The 22,299-nt window shown below is 37.2% G+C and overlaps 1 protein-coding gene across 2 annotated transcripts in view; it reads left to right on the plus strand.

Moving 5' to 3' along the window:
• Positions 1–22,299, plus strand: part of Unc5c (unc-5 netrin receptor C) — a 369,278-nt gene that overhangs the window by 298,605 nt on the left and 48,374 nt on the right. Inside the window, exons 8-10 of one of the 2 annotated variants that reach the window (XM_037207138.1) lie at positions 17,782–17,838; positions 19,766–19,957; positions 20,621–20,965. In XM_037207138.1, coding sequence (XP_037063033.1) covers positions 17,782–17,838; positions 19,766–19,957; positions 20,621–20,965 — 594 coding nt within the window. The remainder of the gene's footprint in view (positions 1–17,781; positions 17,839–19,765; positions 19,958–20,620; positions 20,966–22,299) is intronic. The other variant, XM_037207139.1, reaches the window with a different exon arrangement.

Genomic DNA, 22,299 nt, shown 5'->3' on the forward strand with positions numbered 1-22,299 from the left:
AAAGAAGATGTCCTATCTATCTTATATTTGTGAGTTTAAGGTTTTATATCTAACTTATCTTTTATCATAACTGAGGAAATTGCAACTATCTAGTCTTCAACCACATCAAAGACCTCAGAAGGATATAATATTACCTGAGAAACGGGAGAAGGATGTAAGCAACTTTCGGGAGTCTTACAGGGTAAGACAGAGACAGCTGACAGACTGGACAGTCACCTAATGTTCCTTTGTAAAGTTGGGGCATCTGTCTTTAGCTCACAGGGCTAGAGTCTCTCCATCATTTTTTTCAGTGTCCTGTAGAATGTCTGGCAGTTTTCTCTGCGAAGCAGGAACCTGAAGGACCATCTTGTCAAGCAAAGTTTAGTGGTCATCTTTCCATGGGCCATCTTGCATGTCCAGTCGATCAAGTAGTCCAGGCAAGAACAGTTTCTTGGCCAAATGGCTATCTTTGCCAAGGTGAAGATAAACTCCATATGGAGTGTCTTCAATGCCCATCCTCCTCTCCGAAGTAAATCCAGTGCTACCAGGAGCAGACATGTCTCACTGTCCAGAATGTCTAAATTATTAAAACACTTTAAATGCCATATTCTGTAGATCTTTGAAGTGTTTGAAGACTACCTATCTATCTGAAATATATCTATGTTTACCTAGAAGACTTATCTAACATGGCTATAAATATGATTATCATAGATGACTAATTATTAATCTATTTTTTAATTATCCATTACAATTTTAAATGAGTTACATAAACATAATACCTCAAACAAGAATAGAAATATATATATATATATATATATATATATGAGAACAAAATTAACTTTAAGCTTGTATTAATAAACTAAAATTTACACCAATGTAAAATGTTTTAAACATAAGCGTTTCTTTTTTAGAAAGAGATCTCATTTATAATCAACCTGTTTTAAATAAAAATATTGGTTTTTCTCTGTCCCACACCAGAGGGCTCTTTTGATTTGGCACACAAGAATCTCTTAACCATTTTTTTTAAGCAATATGTCTGGGTTTAGAGGGGGAGTGAGCCAATTCCACCTCTAAAGCCAGCTTGGTATATTTGGGAATTTGGGCATAGCATCTCTTACTATTTCCTGCTGGAGGGGGGCGCTGTATCTTATGGGGTCGCAAAGAAAATTTTAGGCCTATGGGGTAGTCCGTGAGACTGTATTGTGTGAGCCAGTTGCGTTGAACCCGCTCTGGATGTTAGATTATCTGGGCCATGGTGTCATCGGAGACCTTTCAGGGGGTCTTGGCTGGTGAAACCTGATGTATCTTACTCTGGAACAAATCCATAGCCTCTGGCTTTCTGTGGAAACAAAAGCAGAACCTCTTTTCCAAAGCAACATATCCTTACATCCAAATTTTGAAGTCAAGGTACCTTTAAAATATACCTATTGGTTTAATTCAACATCTTTTTCTATCAGATGGTTTTTTGTAGTTAAAAATCCCAAAGACAACACAATCCAGCTTCTCTATGTAATATTTATCTTTACATGGCTTTTTTATATTAATTTATCTTTTTTTGTCTCTTTAAAGCCTATGTATATTTTACACACATTGTAAACTATTTTATCCTGAATCAGTCTTATTGTGAGCCTATTGTTTTAAACTGTAGCATTCTAAGACTGAAAAGGCACTGTGGCTGCTGGCTCCGCCCACTTCAGCTTCCCAACATGGTGTTTTCCGCCAGTTCTGTGAGCCATCAAGTCTCAGAAATAGTGGGTCTACGCTTTTATCAAAGCAACGTGTAGCCCAGAAACTTCTTTTTTTTTAATTTTTTTATTACTAGTAAAGACTAAATCTACCACACAGTGTAATGTGCCACTGGCAGATGCCTCATTACCTCCATACTGCCGGTCAAACGCACACACCAGGAACCCACCAGTGTTCAAATCCGCGTTTTGCCGTGTCTAGCTGCCCGTATGAGACATGAAGCAAGAACTTGGCTTTGGCTCTGTTTAGAATTGGTTATTAAATATTCTCAGGTTTAAGGTGGAAACCCGAGCCGTTGGGCGCCATTTGTTGCTGGAGGGCTTCTCTCCAGGTTCCACCAAGCCCCACAGTCCCACAATCCACGTATAAAATAATCAATCAGACCCTTATATTACCTATAAACTGTATGGCCATGTCAGGCTTCTTGCTAACTGTTCTTATATCTTAAATTAACCCATTTCTATAAATCTATGCCTTGCCAGGTACTGCAAGGTCACAGGAGAAGGGGCTGTGTGGGAGACACCAGAGCGGCCAAGAGCAGAAGTGGACATGATTTGAGTCTTGGAGTGTGTGGGAGTCAGGATTTGCATTGGGGTCAGAGACTTAGTGAAAGTATTGGGCTGAGATTTGGAGGAAGAACTTAATAAAGCTGTAATTCATTCATTGCTGCCCACCATGAAAAACAAGTGGAACTTTTTTGCCAACCATCCCAAGGAAACCACAGAAAAATCACAGAGGGAAAAAGGAAAATGAAGTGTTTGTTTAAGTAAAATCTGTAGTAAAACCACAATGCTATACCCAGCTGTGGGACGGCACTTGAAATATATTACGGAAAGATATGTAGTTAGCATCTTTGGAGCACTTTCTGAGGCAGCATAGCAGACAGCAAGGCACGAGACAGGTCCCTTCTGCAATCTAAGTGCATGGGTCTACGAGGAAAAAAAGCCCAGTCCTGAAAACTGCATGAAATAATAGTTTAAAATCCCCTAGAGAACAGTCCAGTGTAAGGGACAACCTACAATAAAAGAAAAGAGTTGGCACTCCCATCACAGGGACTCAGGACAATAGTAAGTAAATGTATAAACGCAACTGTATTTGACAATGAAAGCATAGAATATTGTAACAATGACGGGTACATCTGGGAGAATAAAATAGAATGCTGAAAAATTTAAACATGATGGTTGAAATTTAAAACTCCATGCAAGATAAATAATCAGATTAGCTACAGCTATAGATAAAGGTGGAGAAAAGATGAGGAAACTGGGATGCACATCAAATAGAGCTGAAAGACACAGATGAAATAAAAGTATGTTATGTAAACGATAGTGGGGCAATTTGTAATTAACATGAGGAAATTTGACATTTATTAATCTAAAAATTGAAAATGATTATGAGACAATTAGAAACAAAGGATTCATTTGCTTCTCATAAAACTCACTGGGTGAACACAAAATGAAAATTGAGAATTGATACAATCAAATAAAGAATAGTTGAGGGTTAGCTAAAATTAAGGAGAAACTAAATGATATTATTGTGAAACATAGTAAGTTATAAACTAAGGTAGGATTTTAAAAATCCATGTATTATTCTGGAAGCAAATAGTAATGTTTTTCACATTACATTTCATTGATTCAAGTGATCCACATATAATGGTAAGACTGTCTACAAATGTATGAATTGAATATATAAACTAAGGTAAAAAATTTAAGGGTAGGAATATAGGGAAAAAGAAAGGCCATGGTAAATATCAATAAGCAAGATGATAGAAAGAAATATATACATTTCAAGAAATACAATATAAGTGAACTAAACTCACTTTGTTAATGGAAATTTAAAACCTATGGAAAGAAATCCAGTTTTATGATTTTGATGTGTTCAATACTTAAACCATACTGAGAAAGATTAAAAATTAAGACATGGAACTTACAATGTCTATTTTAAATAGCTGACTAAAATCTTTGATTATCTGTTTTGACCATCATTTAATTCCATTTCTCATTATGACTAAGTACATATCAGTTATTGTTCTATTTGTAGTTCTAATTTATAAAGTTAATTTGCTTGGGCTCTATAGTTTTAAAATATTTAATTTCCATTTGAAGTAATTTTCAAATGTTTACCAAGCTATGTTGGTTTCATAAGAAGTCTTAACAAAGAGACACTGTCCCAGATATTAAAGTTGACAACAGAGGAAGATGTTCAGTGTTGACTTCTGATCTCTGCAAATACTCTCACAGGGAACAAACATGGACACACACGTGTAACACACATATACACATACACACACACGGTTTTGAGGATCAGTTATAAAAGTACCTAATATTTTGAATTGGTAATTATGCTAAATTTTGATGCATTTGTAGTAGAAACTTGTGTTTTACTAGTAGATATTCAGATCTTCAAAATTATTTCAGGAAAAGAATTTTCAAAATTACAATATCCTTTACCCCACCAAACTCACTTGAATTAACAGATTTCAATTAATTAGTATAAATGCTACATATATGTACATGTTTAGCTATAGATTTTTATTTGTTTATATTGCTTTTATTTTTATAAAGCCCATTTTTTTTTATTCTTTGACTATTTTATGTCTATACAAAATATCCTGGCCTTATCCTTCCTCTAACTCCCCTCAACACCTCATTGCCAAAGTTTAGTGTATGTGTGTGTAAAATCATTGAGTCTAATTAGTGGCTACTCACACACGTGTGTGGGATCATTCACTGTGGCAAAGTACCAGTAGTCACAAACCAAAGAAAAGTATTTCTCACTTCCCAGCATTCAAAAACTTCCAAGAGCTCTTAAGCCAAGGGTGGCACCTCGGAGCCCCTCCTCCATGTTGGAAGTTTGAACTATTCTGATTATATGTGGGTCGTGTTCAGATAACAGCACAGCTGCTGTGAACTCATGTGTACAGCAGCCTTGCCATGTCTGGAAGACAACGCTCTTCCCCACCCTCTGGCTCTCACATTGCTGTTTCTTGGAGGTCAGGCAGCTGAAACACTTGTCTCACCAAAGCTGAGCACTCATGGTCATAAAGATAATTTTTAAAAGTGCAGTGGTGAAGAAATACATAATCACAGGGTGGTAGTGGTGCACACAATTAATCCCAGTACTCAGGGGGAAGAGGCAGGTGGATCTCAGTGACTTGGAGACCAGCCTGGTCTACAGAGCTAGTTCCAAGACAGCCAAGGAAACACAGAGAAACCTTGTCTTGAAAAACAAAAAAAGAAAGAAAGAAAAGCAAAAGAAATACATAATGATGCATGCACTAAAATATTCTCATGATCCAAACCCAGCAAGGCAGGTTTTGGATTTATATATGCATTTTTTCTAAAACTTTATAAAATTAGCTTAGCAAATCATTGTTGAAAATTATACTTTCCCTGGGCTTATGAGACTATAAGTAATTTTTTCTTTTTCTATATGATTTTTGTTCTGCACATTCATTGTACTTGGTATTTCATTATGTTTCTAGTTATAAACTACATTTTCAAAAAGAAATGTTGAGGGAAGGATAGTGTCCCAGCATGATCTGACAGTGGTTCCTCTGAATTTGAGATATAGCAATATTGCTGGTTTATCTTGAGATCTTCGTCATGTTGATTCGAATTAGATTGTTAATGATAGTATTTAATAAAATACTAGCAGAAAAGTTTTTAGTTATTGAAAACCCAGGTTGGCTAGAGATACTAAAAGCTAGTAAATCAAGTGTTTTGAAGACATGGGGATTTGGAATTGAATAGTGGTTTTCCATTATTTCCCAGTTGCCTGTCATGCACATATCACCCAGTGTTTGCAACCAGCCTGATTCTTAGAGTGTTTGATCTATCAGATTCATTGTGCAATGCTATGAACTGACATTTGTACAACAGGATCCAAATATTTAAGGTATTACCTAAGCTCCACTAAATTTAGGAAGGAAAGAATGGGGGGTGGGTTGGGAGGGGAGGCTGGAGGGGCGGGAGAAGGGAAGAGGGGGATCTATGATTGGTAAGTAAAATGAATAAAAAAATTCTTAAATAAAATTATTTAAAAAATAAAATAAAATAAAAATTTAGGCAACTCACATCTCAGTTCATTTTTAAGAAGTTATACACACACACACACACACACAGAGAGAGAGAGAGAGAGAGAGAGAGAGAGAGGCTAAAATAGAGATAGAGAAACAGAGTCAGAGACAGACAGAGAGGACATAACTTTATTGACCTAAATAAAACAAGCAGTTGCTACATTAGAGACAACAAATTATGCCTTCAAATTAAAACTTTGAGGAATTGATGTGGGTATACTAAAATACATTAGCAATGGTAATTAAAGGCATCAGAGTCTCTAAATAACCTCCAAAGAAACTGGACCTTTTTGTAGGCACATTTAATTTTTTTAAAAGAATGCAACCATTTCAAATACCAAAGTATTTTGATACATTGACTAGCATGGATTATATAATACAAACAAACAAAATAATAACAAAGACAGGGTTTTTCATTTTGAAAATAAAAACATATGTCTAGTTGTTCTGATAAGAGAAAGAAATAAGTCTCACAACAAATTTCAATGTTTTATGTAATAATGCCTATTCAGAAGGCAGTGCTGTAGGGGCTCCTGTACTGATTATCTATCAAAATATTTCAGTTTCTTTGTTATCCTGAAAATTACATGAAGGAAGCTGCTTCCAGTATTTAAAGAAAAACCGTGAAATGGGATTGCATGAGGTGATGACAGAGAGCAAGAAAGAGAAACAGGAAGACACACACACACACACACACACACACACACACACACACACACAACAAGAGAATAACTGAGCTCTTAAGAAATCTTTAAATAATGCTAAGCCAACAAATAAACTGATTTTATATTGAAATACATTGGTATTTTAAAGAGCAGGTAATGTTTTATAATAGTTTAATCCATGTTTCTCTTCCTTTGGAAAATAGTGATCCAAAGACTAAATGTACTCTGGTCCATGAGTGTGTATTGCTGGATTAAATTGGTACATTCCTGCAAACATTCCTGTGGATTATAGCTTTTAATTTTATTTGAAATTTGAATTTCCACACTAGTATGTGTAAGAGTTCAAATGTGAACTTAGAATTACTTCTGACTAAAGAGAGTTCTTGCAACGGAAGACATTTTAAATTGCAATTTCCAAATAAGAACTGCCTGGAATTGTGTCTGTATCAGTGAACCCCCTGACTCTGGGAAATTAAAATGTTACGCATTGTGCAAATTTAGCACTTTCTACTCATTAAAACATTTGCATGTCACATAGCTCTTCCATCAGTTCTCACCAGCGGAAGAAGTAGCAGAACTCTCTGCATGTAAATTTCAGTGTGGACACACTGCATACCAGGGCTCCTGCAACCCCAGGTGTTTATAACATGGGGAAATCATTTACCTACCAAATCATCGTTCTCTAGCTTCAGAATGATGTGATTATAACTGCCTGCGGTGGGCACTTGCCAAGGTGCTAGTCACTTTCTGGCAGAATTCTTGTCAACACAGCAGTTTGGTAGGAATGCGTGGCTGTGAGTGTTAGACAGTGAACACTTCTATCTGCAGTTAAAAGTTGATGCCATAGCTGTGTTTTCTATAGTTCTTGATGTGCTCAGTGTCCCAGATGGCAAATAAATATTCTGTCCATGGACTTCCTGCCCAACACAGTCCTCAATAGTCTCCAGCATAATCAGTGTGGTCTGCCTTTCTACTTTCTGGTAAAACATTTTCCTGCTTTTGAAAGCAAGGATGTGGTCAGAAATGTTAGACCGCAGAAACCTGATGAACACCTATGGAGTCCAAAGAGGTTAGTGTGAGGAGACAAAACCAAGAGCTTTCACCTCTAGTGACATCTCTGGGGGATCAGGAAAGATGTCACTGTTTAGGCTGCACCAACAAGCAGGGCAAAATGGGTTTAGTGCAAGGGTGTTAGGTCGATTTTTATTTTATCATCAAAAGCCCGCAGATGGGCTAATACTCTTTCCTATTAAGTCACCTTAGCTCAGGATTCTACATTATTTCATTTTTTTCTGTTGAAGGTCTTTGTTGTGATGGAGTATTTATTTATGAGTGTTACCCCTGAACTTAATAATGTTTTATTCTTCTTTTAAAACATTGATGGTTTTGGATTCTCCATCATAAAAGCAATTGAGCAACTGATGCTTAAGCTGGACTGTGAACTGAGATGAATTTCAGGTATTTATGCTGTAGGCACTGTGAGCCCTGAGATAAGACATTTTCCCTGGTGGGTTGTTTTACATCTACTATCTGTTTTCAGAAGGTGTGCTTAGCAACTGTTACAAATAAAGTTGTCCTCTAAAAGCGACAGATAGCCAGAGTAACCTCAGATGACTGACGTCATGAAAGAAAATGTTCTTTTCCATTTTTGTTGTCATGTCTTAAATTTTACACATTCATTTACTTGGATTTCTGTAAGCCCCATCGATAATAAACTCTCAGAAGAGTGGGTAAATTATAATAAACGACCTTGTGTGTTTTTAACAAACCTGACCTTTGACATCATTAGTGCTCTGATGGGTTTACAAAATAAGCCCTGACTTGGAAGGGGAACAAAAAAGAACCTGGGTATGTTTACTTCTGAGTTACTCTTGAGACTTAACAAGAAAATTTGCATGTTAGGTTGGTGTGCAATCACTGGCAAACGGACCAGGCAGCCAGGTCAAGGAAAAGGGCAAGTCTATATGGAGCAGATTCTTCTAATGATCAGATCTTAAATGAAAAGGAGTCTTAGGAAGTTTTCTAGTGAGTGTATGTCAGATAAATAAAACTGAAACTAACTAAAATTTGGTGATTTGAAAACATTAGCTTGAGCCAGGTGTGGTGGCTCATGTCTATAACCCCAGCACATGGGAGGGTAAGGCAAAAAAAGTCAGGTAGCTGAGGCTACCTAGTGAATTCCAGACCATAATATACCACACAGTAAGATCTTGTCTCAAACAGAAGAAAAAAATAAAACAGAAGAGCCACAAACTTGCAAAAACAAAAACAAAAAAAAAAAAAAAACACAGCTAACACACTTGTGAACTATTGAATTATGATGAATACAGCATCATAATGTCATCCTCTCAGAAAAGAAATGATCTCCTTTTCTAAAGGTCTTGAAGCATCCTCAAGTCTGTTTATGCATGTTAAGGTCATGCAAACAATGCCATATTATTCAACAGTGAGTAAACCATGAAGGCAAGCAAGAATCCTTACAAAACCATAGCATCTCCATTTTGCGTTGGTTCCAAACACAAAGAGTTATAATTCCCATAGCATCTACATACATACTTTCCTTTAAAATATTTTCTAAGTCTGTATCAGGAGTTCTTAAAATTTAGAGGGCATAAAATTATGTTTTTATAGTTAAAGGAATTTCAGTTTTAATTTTAGTTCTATTCTGTTTCCACATAATGATGCACTGTTAGGCTGTAGCTGAAATTGTTCCCAACTGTACTCTTCAATGTTGGATGAGACTAAATAGAGTCAAAAATGACTTGAGTTCAATTTAATTAATACTCAAAAATAGAAAAAAATAACTTCATAGATAGATCCTTTGACTATCCCTAATAATTGTTCTATTATGCAAAGCAAAAAATTGAAACATTGACTAGAAACTACTGACACACCTAAGACCCACAGATAAATGTTGGAGCCACTACCTAACCCCAGACTTTTCTCATTTTTAGTCCTGTTACCATACGAGCTCTTTTGCCTGATTTTCGCTGCTTTATCATTTTATTTGTTTTTTTTTTTTCTGGGGCTGGGGGAATATTGTGCAGACATAATAACCTGGGTGCTGATTCCCAAAACTCACAAAGTGGCACATGCCTGTAGTCCCAGTGCTGGGGAGATGGAGACTGGTCTGTGCATCTGAATCAGTAACTCCAGATTGTGAGTAGAATGCTACTACCTACATTAAGGTATTTCCCCAGCTTAACTTCCTTATCTAAAATATCCCTCACTGATATGCCCGGAGGTTTATTTCCCTGGTGACTCTAAATTCTGTCAAGTTGATAATCAGAATTAGCCATCACAATACTTTTGGTGTGAAAATATTTATACAATAAAAGTAGTTAACATTAAATTATTTTAATTATACAGCTAAGATCATTTTGCTATCTGCTGTGGATATCACTCTATATAAATAAAACACTGATGGCCAGTGACCAGGCAGGAAGTATAGGCGGGACAAAGAGAGAAGAGAATTGGGGAAACAGGAAGAAGGAGGGGAGACACTGCAGCCACCGCCAGGACAAGCAGCATGTGAAGACTCCAGTAAGCCACCAGCCACGTGGCAAGGAATAGATTTATAGAAATGGGTTAATTTAAGATATAAGAACATTTAGCAAGAAGCCTGCCATGGCCATACAGTTTATCAGTAATATAAGCGTCTGAGTGATTATTTTATACGTGGATTGTGGGACTGCAGGGCTTGGTGAAACCTGGAGAGAAGCCCTCCAGCTACAAATGGCACCCAACGGCTCAATTTTCCACCTTAAACAAATACTGGCGGGTTCCTGGCGTTTGCATTTGACTGGCAGTATGGCGGTAATGAGGTGTCTGCCAGCGGCACATTACGCTGTGTGGTAGATTTAGTCTTTACTAGTATTAAAAAAAAAAAAAAAGGTTTCTGGGCTACACGCTGCTTTGATAAAAGCTTAGACCCACTATTTCTGAGACTTGATGACTCACAAAACTGGCAGAAAACGCCATGTTGGTAAGCTGAAGTGGGCGGAGCCAGCAGTCACAGCTCCATTTCAGTCTTAGAATACTGCAGTTTAAAGCAATTGATTCACAATACATAGGCTTAAAAGAGACAAAAAAAGATAAATTAATATAAAAAAGCCATGTAAAGATAAATATTAAACAGACAATCTGGATTGTGTTGTCTTTGGGATTTTTAACTACAAAAAAACATTTGGCCAGGCGGTGGTGTCGCACGCCTTTAATCCCAGCACTCGGGAGGCAGAGCCAGGCGGATCTCTGTGAGTTCGAGGCCAGCCTGGGCTACCAAGTGAGTCCGAGGAAAGGCGCAAAGCTACACAGAGAAACCCTGTCTTGAAAAAAAACAAAACAAAACAAAACAAACAAACAAAAAAAACCAAAAAAAACATTTGATCGAAAAAGATGTTGAATTAAACCAATAGGTATATTTTAAAGGTACCTTGACTTCAAAATTTGGATTTAAGGATATGTTGCTTTGGAAAAGAGGTTCTGCTTTTGTTTCCACAGAAAGCCAGAGGCTATGGATTTGTTCCAGATTAAGATACATCAGGTTTCACCAGCCAAGACCCCCTGAAAGGTCTCCAATGACACCATGGCCCAGATGATCCAACATCCAGAGCGCTTTCAAGGCAACTGGTTCACACAATACAGCCTCACGGACTACCCCATAGGCCTAAAATTTTCTTTGTGTCCCATAAGATACAGCACCCCTCTAGCAGAAAGTAGTAAGAGATGCTACGCCAAATTCCCAAATATACTAAGCTGACTTTAGAGGTGGAATTGGCTCACTCCCTCTAAACCCAGACATATTGCTTAAAAAAAAAATGATTAAGATATTCTTGTGTGCCAAATCAAAAGAGCCCTCTTGTGTGGACAGAGAAAAACCAATATTTTTATTTAAAACAGTTGATTATAAATGTGATCTCTTTCTAAAAAACAAAAGGGATATGATATAGATATATAGGAGGATATAGAGATAAATATTTCTATTCTTGTTGAGTATTATGTTATGTAACTCATTAAAAAATGTAATGGATAATTAAAAATAGATAATAATTAGTCATCTATGATAATCATATTTGTAGCCATGTTAGTTAAGTCTTCTAGGTATACATAGATATATTTCAGATAGATAGGTAATCTTGAAACACTTCATAGACCTAGAGAATATGGCATTTAAATAACTTATAATTCTGTTGACGTGAGACACAATTGCTCCTGGCTGCACCAATTTGATCCGGAGAGAATGTTGGGCTTCTAAGACATTTCCATTTGGAAGTTTGTCTTCTTGGCACAAAATGGCCTACTGGGCAAAGAACTGCCCTTGCCTTGACGGCTAACAGTACGAATGCAATGTTGTCCTCTCTGGACAAGCAGGACACAAGGAAAGCAACCACTGTACTCTGCCAAGACAGGGTAAGATGGTCTTTCAGAATTCCTGCTTCTGAAAATGGTCTGTCAGATACTCTAGGCCTGTAGCCAATTTGAATGCACCAACAATGCTGAAAAACATTAGGTGACTGTCCAGGCTGCCAGCTGTCTTGGTCTACTCTTGCAAGATTCCCGAAAGTTGCTTGCATCCATCTACCATTTCTCAGGTACCATTATGTTCCTTCTCAGGTCTTTGATGTGGTTAAAGACTAAATAGTTATAATTTCCTCAGTTGTGATAAAAGATAAGTTAGATATAAAACCTTAAACTCACAAATATAATATAGATAGGACATCTTCTTTAATATTGTAACTGTAATTCTTGCTCAATAATTGTTTTGTTATATGTAATTTTACTATGTTAAAATTAAAACCTTCCTTTTTAAAAAAAGAAGAAAAGGGGAAGTGCTGTGGATATCACTTTATATAAATAAAACACTGATGGCCAGTGACCAGGCAGGAAGTATAGGCGGGACAAAGAGAGAAGAGAATTGGGAAACAGGAAGAAGGAAGGGAGACACTGCAGCCACCGCCAGGACAAGCAGCATGTGAAGACTCAGTAAGCCACCAGCCACGTGGCAAGGTATAGATTTATAGAAATGGGTTAATTTAAGATATAAGAACATTTAGCAAGAAGCCTGCCATGGCCATACAGTTTATCAGTAATATAAGCGTCTGAGTGATTATTTTATACGTGGATTGTGGGACTGCGAGGCTTGGTGAAACCTGGAGAGAAGCTCTCCAGCTACAGCTATCATCTACTATTCATACTTTATTGAAAGCAAACAATTTCTTAAAAACTAGAGGAATAAGAGTAGTTGCCGCATTTGGGGGAAGTGGAGATTCTAGCACTGCCCCTGACAATGCCCAAATGAAACCCCACCCGATAGGCTACATTCAGGCATGTAACTGTGCAGATCCCTGGTATTGGCCATCCACACAAAGACTATATGTTGTTACTGAAATTTGAAACCAAAGAAATGTCTCTTTAAGATAGTTAGACATGGACTCTGATTTTTAAAACAGTTGAACATCAGTTGGAAAAATAAAGGCAGCCTGGATGAATAGATGACCTTGAGTAAAATAGGAGTCACTTCTTTCTCATATCACTTAAATACCATCAACCAGAAAAGGGGTAGGGTAATTGTAGCAGTCCAAGTCTAGAGTCAAAACAAATGTGGATGGGACACCCTGGGGTTAGACAAGGCAAAACTCAGGTATCAACATGATTGACAAGAATAGCTGAAATCAAATTTCATTTGGTTGAGTTTTAACTTGGATACTATTGGAATTATCCTTTCAAGCCTTTCGGACACAGTCTCCTTGACTGGAAGAGCTTAGACAATGTGATCTCTTGAAATTACGTCATGAACAATTATAAGATGCTTTTGGAGCTAAAGGAGCATTGCACACACCATTCAAGACCTGCTCTTGTTTTTAAGTTGTTAGAAGTTTGTTGAAAGCTTTTCTCCATGATGAGGGCCAACAATATGGTTCAGTAGCTGATGACCTGAGTCTAACATCCAGATACTATAGTGGAAGAAAAGAACTGTCTCCTGAAAGTTTTACTTTGACCTCCACACATGTTCTCTGGTGCCTGAGCACCAACTCTTATACACACATATGTATATACATAGAGTAATAATAATTAATTATTTTTCTTTATAATTAACCCTTCATTTTCTAGTACTCCAGGTTAGAAAAACTTTGTCTTTAAAAAGTAAAATTCCTTTAAGAATTCAAAGTTCTTCTTATAAGAGGTTATAGATTATAAGTAGCTCCCTTGTAACCTGCTCTCCATCTGGCCCAGAGACTAAGGATGCTTCATTCTGCCCAGGGCCTCCTGCCTCTGACAGTGAAAATACCAATTTGAGTGTTGTGACTTGGAGTACATTTTGTTCCCAAGAATGTTCATCTCATTTCAGGGCATTTAGTGTCCTTGGACCTCAGTTACTAAATGCCAAAACAAGCCCCCAAACATTGTGAGAATGCAAAGAATAAAAGCCACCGCCTCTGCCCCCTTTTAAGTCCCTCAATGAGAAATGGAGCACTCCCGGTTGAGAAATCAGGCCAGTGTCAACTTTCACTCTGCTCCTGGAAACTCGCTTCTGAAACATGTCACTGTATTGTTGCCAGAAGCCACAAAGGCTAAGCACAAACCCCTTTCAATGGGGACAGTAAGAGTATATAGTACTTAAAAGAGGTCATCATCCATGACTTCTCAGAGAAACTTGGCTCCTTGGCTCTGAAGTAAACAGGGAGCTAAAATTAAGGCAAGAGCTCTTAGGTCACTCATTAACTAGGCCACACTCACTGTGCAAAAAAATGTTCCCTTAGAACTCAGCATGTCAATGCAGAGCAACACTGTGCTTCATAATGATATTGCCATAACTGTTTGCCATTTATTGATTGATTATAAGCATTTTGTATATCCAATGTCTCCCTTCCTACAGCTATGGAAACAAGAATCTATAGTCTCCTACACAGATCAGAATACTGAAACTGCATCTCACCACTTAAGAAATGATAGAGCTGGTATTCAAATAGAAGTCTAGCAGGCTGACAAATTCAAGACCATGAACTCAAGTTCATTACATTGGCCAGCATCCCTGGTGTTCTTTCATTTGGCTTTACTTTAAATAGCAAAGAAGTTAAGTGAAATCCCTAAGATATGAACTAGGTTCCAAATAGGCACTACAAAACAGTCATTCTATACTGTGTTCTGCTGGACTTGCTATTTTTCATTATTGCTAGGACTGCACTCAGCAGGGCCACCTCATTAACTGAAGAAAATGTCCCCTGTTGTTCAGGAGAGGTGAATCAGATGGAAGAGCATAAAAACAAGCTCTGGAAAATGCTCCTCTGTTCTCTCATTTACAGGGGCAGCAAACTCCCATCCCAGCCTCCTAAGTGGTGTTTTCCTTATGTAGCGGCAAACGTGTTTAGGAGGGGATGGAAACAGTTTCAGAGTTGCCTTCAAAAACTCTTCATCAATGTTTCCATAACATAGTAAATTGGGGCATTGAGCACACTTTAATATTGCTCTGATTTAGGTTTTTTCATGTAGGAAACTAACAGTTTGCCTAGATTTGTCCTAATTGGCTATGAGAAATAACTAATAGTGAGTGAGACAGTTAGTTTTTTTTTTTTAATTTTGTTTTGCTGAAAGCAAATTCAAATGCAAGTACTTTACTAGGTATACTGATATATTAAAAGCTATCTCCCAGCTGTGTGGTAACTGAAATACTGCGGCTCTGCTCCTTATGCAGTTCACTCTCTGTAGAGAATCTGAAGTGACTTGTTTCATGTTTCAAACATATAGTTTTCATTTTGTTAGTAATAAAATCAAAACTTCTTTGTGGACCAGTAGTCCTACATGATCTGCTGCTGCTCAACTCTCTAATCAGACCACGTATTCCTTCTATATTACGGATGGTGATGATGTGATGATGACGACAGTGGTGAAGATTACAATGTTTTGAACCAGGTCTTATGTACCCTAGGCTGATCTTGAATTTGCTATGTAGCTGAAGATAACTTTGAACTTCTTATCTGCCTGCTTCTACCTCCCAAGTACAGAGATTACTAGTGTCTATCACCATTCCTGATGCTATACATATTCCATACGGGGGATCAAATCCACAGCTTTGCCTGTCATAGGCAAGACTTCTACAACTGACCTACATCATCATCCTTTGTGCTTGATTTTTAATGAACATTTTCAGTATTTAAAATGATCTTGTCTATCAGGTCATTTACTTGCTTATTTCCTTATGGGCAGGGAGAAAGCTTCTACCATAACTAGATTAGAACTCAAAATATAGTAGAATTCAAAATCACCTACTGAATGAATGACTAGTTGAATGAATGAGTGAGAAATTCTTAATCCTTTGCCTAGTGTTAAATATAAGTCTCAGAATCACAGCATATGGCACCAATTTAATTACTGAATGGTCTAGATCTAAGTAATTATGGGGCATTAGAAAATGAAATGAAAACTACATTTTGATTATGTTTTGTTTTGACTGTCAAAAACAAGAATCTTACCGGGAAGTGGTAAAATAAGCCATCAGGGAAAACCAGGACCTGCTTTGTGGAGGATATACTTCAGAGCATGTCATTGTGTCTGGACTGAAGCTTTCCTCTCATGAGGTTTGGAGTTCCTGTGCACTTAAGCAGGCCACTATAAGTGCTTATCAACACTTTCCAGATCACCATCAGAACATTTCCAAGTTTCTGTTTACACTCATATCCTTGTCCTGTTGCATGTAAAAACTAAGTTGTTCAACATTCCTCTGACTAGCAACCTTACTTCCAAAAGAAGGGCTTCATCCTCAGCTCTCCTTTCATAGCAGTAAACTAGGTTTGCCCTTAGTCCTTGGGTTTCTAAAGGCTCTATTTGTCCCAGGTGTCCTTTTATTGAGTTCACAGACTACACATGGAAAAAGGCTATTACCAGACAGAGATGTTTAAAAATGAAAACCAAACTAATACATGGACTCCAACAACTGGGATAAGGAATATAATATTTATAAAACCAAGTAGGAGGTTGCAAACATTGCTCTAAAATAAAGCATTAAATATTAATTCAGAGCAAACCTATCTGTGCTCCAGCAAGCCTCACTTTCATTAAAGTAGCATTGTGCGTTTCCCCGGAATTAAATCCTAAATAGGTAAATAGCTGATGCGAAGGGAGTGCTCTGTGGCTGCAGAAGAGCGACCTGCAGCCTGATGTAGAGTTACCCTTACCATTAAAGCCGTCCAGACCTTCACTTCGAACTAATTAATTGTGATTCTTCTGGTTTCTCTCTAGTCTTTTGCCCTTGAGTATTACTAGGAATGTTTAATTCACATGCTCATGTTCATCTTCATTTGATTAATCCAAATGGTGCTACGTTATTTGATTAATTCATATGCTGCAGAATATTAAATCTTAGGGAACATTGGGTGCCAGTTATAAGTTGAACTTGCATTTCTTTCCACAGCATTCTCATTTCAAAAACTTTATGTCCTCATTTTTACCCACTTTGTACCTCTCTCCCTCCACTTTGTGTTGGCATCTTTAGTGTTATGCTACCATTCTCATTGGTTTCCTACTCAGAATGCATTCAAATGAGAAAGCATTTTCAGTGGGATGAGGTTATTAGTTATTACCTGGCCAATGTAAAACATCCCTCTAAAGTCCTAAAATAAATAAGCTTATAATCTCTTAGCCCAAATGATTTTCAAATGATTTCAAATAAAAAAAACACCCAGTTGTCATTGTATTGACCGTCTATATAGTCCCCAGGCAGTCTTGACTGGATTCCTATTAAGTGAAAGGGACAAGCGATGAACAAAAATCCAAAAAGTGGACCTAAGATGCTGGTGAGGTGAGCATGCTCAGCTGGGTAAATGGGTACTTAACCTTTGACCAGTGATGACAGGCCTGCTTTAGTTCTGTGAGGCCAAAAGCAAGCTGTTATGATTAAATAAAAAAGAAAAAGAAAACTGTTCAGAGCCTTCTGAGCATGTCCTGGGAATTAAAGCATATGGCAGGGATAAGGAAAAAAGATTTTCCTTATGCTAATGACCCTGGATGTCTGAAATAAATTAGATCCATTAGAGTTTATGCTCAATAAAAGAAAGACTTTAAGCACTCCAAAGTTAGTGACTCGAGACCAGTTTTTGCTCTGAAATTCAATCTGCCTACTTATTAATTCTTAGTGAGGCTCCAGAGCAAACAGGGGGCACAAAATCATAATTCCATACTCAACCAGAATTTTAAAGGACCACAGGTTTCTTTTCCTTTTTCCTTTAATTAAACCATTTTTTTCATGCTTCCTATTTTGTTTTCCTTCATTAATTTGATTTTGTTCCATTTCTGTTTCATTGTTTTTTTTTTCTTTTCAAGGATTCATTTACCCCATTTCAACTGAACACAGAACCCAGAATGAATATGGATTTTCTTGTAAGTTTGACGTTTGGGTTTTATGCTGGGAAACAGTCCTTTAACATTATTGCCCCTGTTCAAGTTTGCCTTTCGCTGGCTCACAGATGTGCACACAGGAAATAGGAGCCTAATGTATTCTAACATGAAAAGCAAATTAGATTTTCATTGCTGAAGAGAAGAAAGGGTCATTTCAAGTCGCTGCCAGCTCTAAAAGCTATCAGTCTACCATTGACAGCACAAGTCCCCATCACTGAGAAAACATATCATGAAATTGGCTGAGATACATAAAGGGCAGGGTTCAAATACTAAAAAGGAAAGGTTGAGAAAATGCAGATCTGTTGTGCTATAAATCATGAATAAGTAAAGTAAAATATTAAGGATTAGACATACTATTCTGACCGGAGTTAAGATTTCTTCTACAGGGTCTCCAGTAAAATCCCACAGCAAAGTAGAGTCAGCATTTTGAAAGCAGTGTTCACATAATGAAGAATACTGGGATGCTGGGATGATGCTGTCAATATTGTTTGACTTGTTTGATGGGAAAGTTGAAATACTGGGAAGGGTGATAGTTTTTAAAGAGGGCACTTTCCAACAGTAGATTCATATAAACTGCCAGTGTAATTAAAGACACTGGGACACAAGAGAGTGGGTAATTGCTGGGAACCCCTGGCAGAAAAAAAATGATGAGTTATTTCCACACTTAAGCCTTGTGGCTGTGTCTTATGAGAGAGGTTTCTCAAATTTTAGATCACAAAACCTACAGATTTGAAATCCTCTCCATGACCACCCCCAAATATACATGTATATAAGTTCACCATGATGTTTTCAATCGTTTTTGACTACCTGAAGCATCAGCTTAACTACCTCTTTTACAGTGAGGAGACTGCAGATTGCTTTAGCTTTGCTGATTATTTCTGAAGGGTCTAAAATAAAGACCTAACAATGTTAAACTGATTTTTCTATGTTTTGTCTTAATAATCAGTTTTTGTCACCTTTTCCATTTCTATCTAAGCCTGTTTCATGCCACCAAAGCAACAGGCAACATTTATAAGAATTCTCTTTTTGCATTACTTAAAAATAGCCTCCTGTAGGTGGCACCTTGTGTTGGTCAAATGCTTACCTGCTTCCAGAGGTAGCCTGGCCCGTCTGATCACTGACCAAGACCTTTTCCTCTCCGACACATCAAAGAGCTATAGTTTATTCCAGTAAAAAGAAGCTTAGATGGGAAGCTCTAACAAAGGCCCATAAGAAGCTCAGGGTTCTGAGAGATAATACTGTGTCTGCATCATAAGCTGGAACTCACATTAGTTTCTGCCCCAGATCTGGGCTTCTGAAAACACACCTTTCTAAGCCACCATGTTCACTCTGTATACTTGCTTTGCTGTATTGCACAGTTCTGTGGTCCCCATACACATTCTCCCACTGATTTAAGTGAAAGAGAGAAGAGTGTATAGGAAGCAGTTTTATGACTGAGTGGTAGTTAGAAAAACATCTTGGTTCAATCCACATACAGATTAAAATTATACCAGATGTTTCTGACAGTGTTTATGGGTTGTTTTGTTTTGTTGGGTTTTTTTTTAAACTATAAGTGAATTCAAAAACCCTCCCAAACTTTTTCACCTGAAAGGAGTAATAAAGTTTTTATTTCCTGTGGTTTGAGATGGTTTGGGCTCCAGTTTCTTTAAACGCCTGGCAATAAATAGTCTGTTATGCTGCCCAATTATGAGATAGATTAGTGGGTAGATTGATGCAGAGTGAGAAAGAAAAAGAAATCAGAGATAATTTTCCACTGAAAAGCCACAGTCATTTTATATAGCTTTTGAAATAGACTTGAAATTAACCCATAAAAATGGCAATAAATGTCTGAAAAATTACTGCAATACATATGTGTTCTGTGGGAAGTTTCTCGAAGCAGTTGGTCTGATGTTTCATTCTCTCTTTCCAGCTGCTCCTGACTCAGATGATGTTGCGCTCTATGTTGGGATTGTGATCGCTGTCACTGTTTGTCTGGCGATCACTGTTGTAGTGGCCCTGTTTGTCTACCGGAAGAACCACCGTGACTTTGAGTCTGACATCATTGATTCCTCAGCACTCAATGGCGGCTTTCAGCCTGTGAACATCAAGGCTGCCAGACAAGGTCAGTGAGCTTTCTGCCCTATGAGTTATACACGTGGTGAGCAGTGTGCCCACACAGCTTCAAATTCAGTTGCATTTGTGCCCTCCAGTGGAGCTGGAACAGAAGCTGAGTGAAGGCAGAGATTTGGGTTTGCTTTGTTCATTATAAGAATGAAAATATTGGTGCCTTAAGTCAGAGTTGAGATGCACAGATCATTTCTGGTTTGCTTTTCTGACAAGTACCTCTGTCCTGCTTCTTAACTTCTATTTGAAAGAATAATTACATTGATTCATTGATTTTTCTGGTCTCTTTTGTCCTTCTTATAATGCTTTTAATGCAGTGATAGGCAGATGAATCCAGATTTAGCATAGGCAAGCAAAAGCGTTACCAGATAGTGACTCGGTAACTTTTATTCTTTCTAATCTGGTGAAATGGCCGAATACCGTACGTGTCATGATTAGATCCCAAGGCAGAATATCGGAGGAGCAAGGTTACCTATCAATGGGCAATAACAAGATAGATGCTGACACTACGTTTGCCCCGTTTCTCAGAGCCTTTGATCTCTCCTTCTGCACTGTTAGCAGAGCTGCTTTGCTTTGGCTTAATGGTGTGAAGTGGTTTCTCACTAATCTAGCATGGTCTGAATGGAGAATAAAAATGGAATTCTTTTTCTTTCTGACTCAGATCTCCTGGCAGTGCCCCCGGATCTCACTTCAGCTGCAGCCATGTACAGGGGACCTGTCTATGCTCTGCATGATGTCTCAGACAAAATCCCAATGACCAATTCTCCAATTCTGGACCCACTGCCCAACTTGAAAATCAAAGTGTACAACACCTCAGGTGCTGTCACCCCCCAGGATGACCTCTCTGAGTTCACATCCAAGCTGTCTCCCCAGATGACCCAATCCTTGTTAGAGAATGAGGCTCTTAACCTGAAGAACCAGAGTCTTGCGAGACAGACTGACCCATCCTGCACAGCATTTGGCACCTTCAACTCGCTTGGGGGTCACCTCATCATTCCTAACTCAGGTAATTCTTAAAGCTTTAAGTGACAAAGCTGCATATTGAAATCACACTGGAGTCTCTAAAATCTTATCTCTGTTTATTTTTATTGAACCTGAAATGTTAGATGTTGTTTAACTCAAGTTTCCATTCAGTGGATCTCAAGCATTACTTTATACAAATTTCTACAAAAGCATTTATCTTCATCCAATCAATTGTAAACTCAGTTCCTCTAGAAAGAACTTTCTTCTTAGCACTTTCTGTTCAGACCTGGCACTGACCACCTTGAAGGCACAATCAACCCTCAATGTAGTCCCTGTAGTTCAAAACAAACTAATTAGAAAATGTAGTCAGTTGGTTTGGTCCAATTTTCTCAGGGAAGCTAAATTTCAGAAAATATTACATAAAAGACACAGAATCTTCATTTATTAATTATTCAGTACATTATTCAATCAGAAATTATCTGTAAGGTATTTATTCCAGTCTATGGTTTATTATCTACAATCTCAACTTCATCTAGTGTACATTTGTAGTTTTATTTATTTTAAGTATATTATATATAGTTTAGCAAATTCTAAAGAATAAAAAACACAATCATCTTCAATAGAGGACTTAAAATAGTGGCTGTCAGTGTTGAAAGTTGGTATTCATTTCAAGTAATATTGACAGACTTGCAACTAACTATAAGACATAAGACAACTTGCAAAGCACAGCCTAACTCTTTCCAACAAGTCTGTGAATATTTTCAATAAAATAACAGAAATGACTTCATTGATCTATTGTATTGTCATATGAAATTATGTAATTATGTTGTATAATAACACCTATAATATAGTATATAGTATATCTTTTATTATATTTATTATTAATACATAGTATATGTTTGTGATATAATTATATATACTAGTATATACATGTGTGTATATATACATACACACACATATATATAATATATATATATGAGTAAGTATAAAACCATAGGAATCTATAGCCTGAATATGAAGCTGTCTTTGGTTTTTCTTATTCATTCCCTACTTCAGTGCAATGATAACACTTTACCCATCCTTTTGAAAAGGTCCTGTAATAAAGTTAAAATTATTTGACAGAATATCATTTTTCCTTTTGTATATCTATGTAACTGATATCATGTTACATAAGAATTATTTAACCTTTTCTCATTAATTCCCATGCTATTTGTATGCTCTTTAAAATCATTATATTTATAATAGTCCATTAACTATGTAGTCAAACATATCCTAGTCCTTTGTTATTTAAAAATTACATTTATCCATAACATAGTGCTTTCTCCCATGATGCTCATTGAATTCTCTTTTTCTTCCTGTTTCTGCACCCACCACTTT

The sequence above is a fragment of the Peromyscus leucopus genome, chromosome 6 (assembly GCF_004664715.2).
Source record: "Peromyscus leucopus breed LL Stock chromosome 6, UCI_PerLeu_2.1, whole genome shotgun sequence".
Classification (NCBI taxonomy): domain Eukaryota; kingdom Metazoa; phylum Chordata; class Mammalia; order Rodentia; family Cricetidae; genus Peromyscus; species Peromyscus leucopus.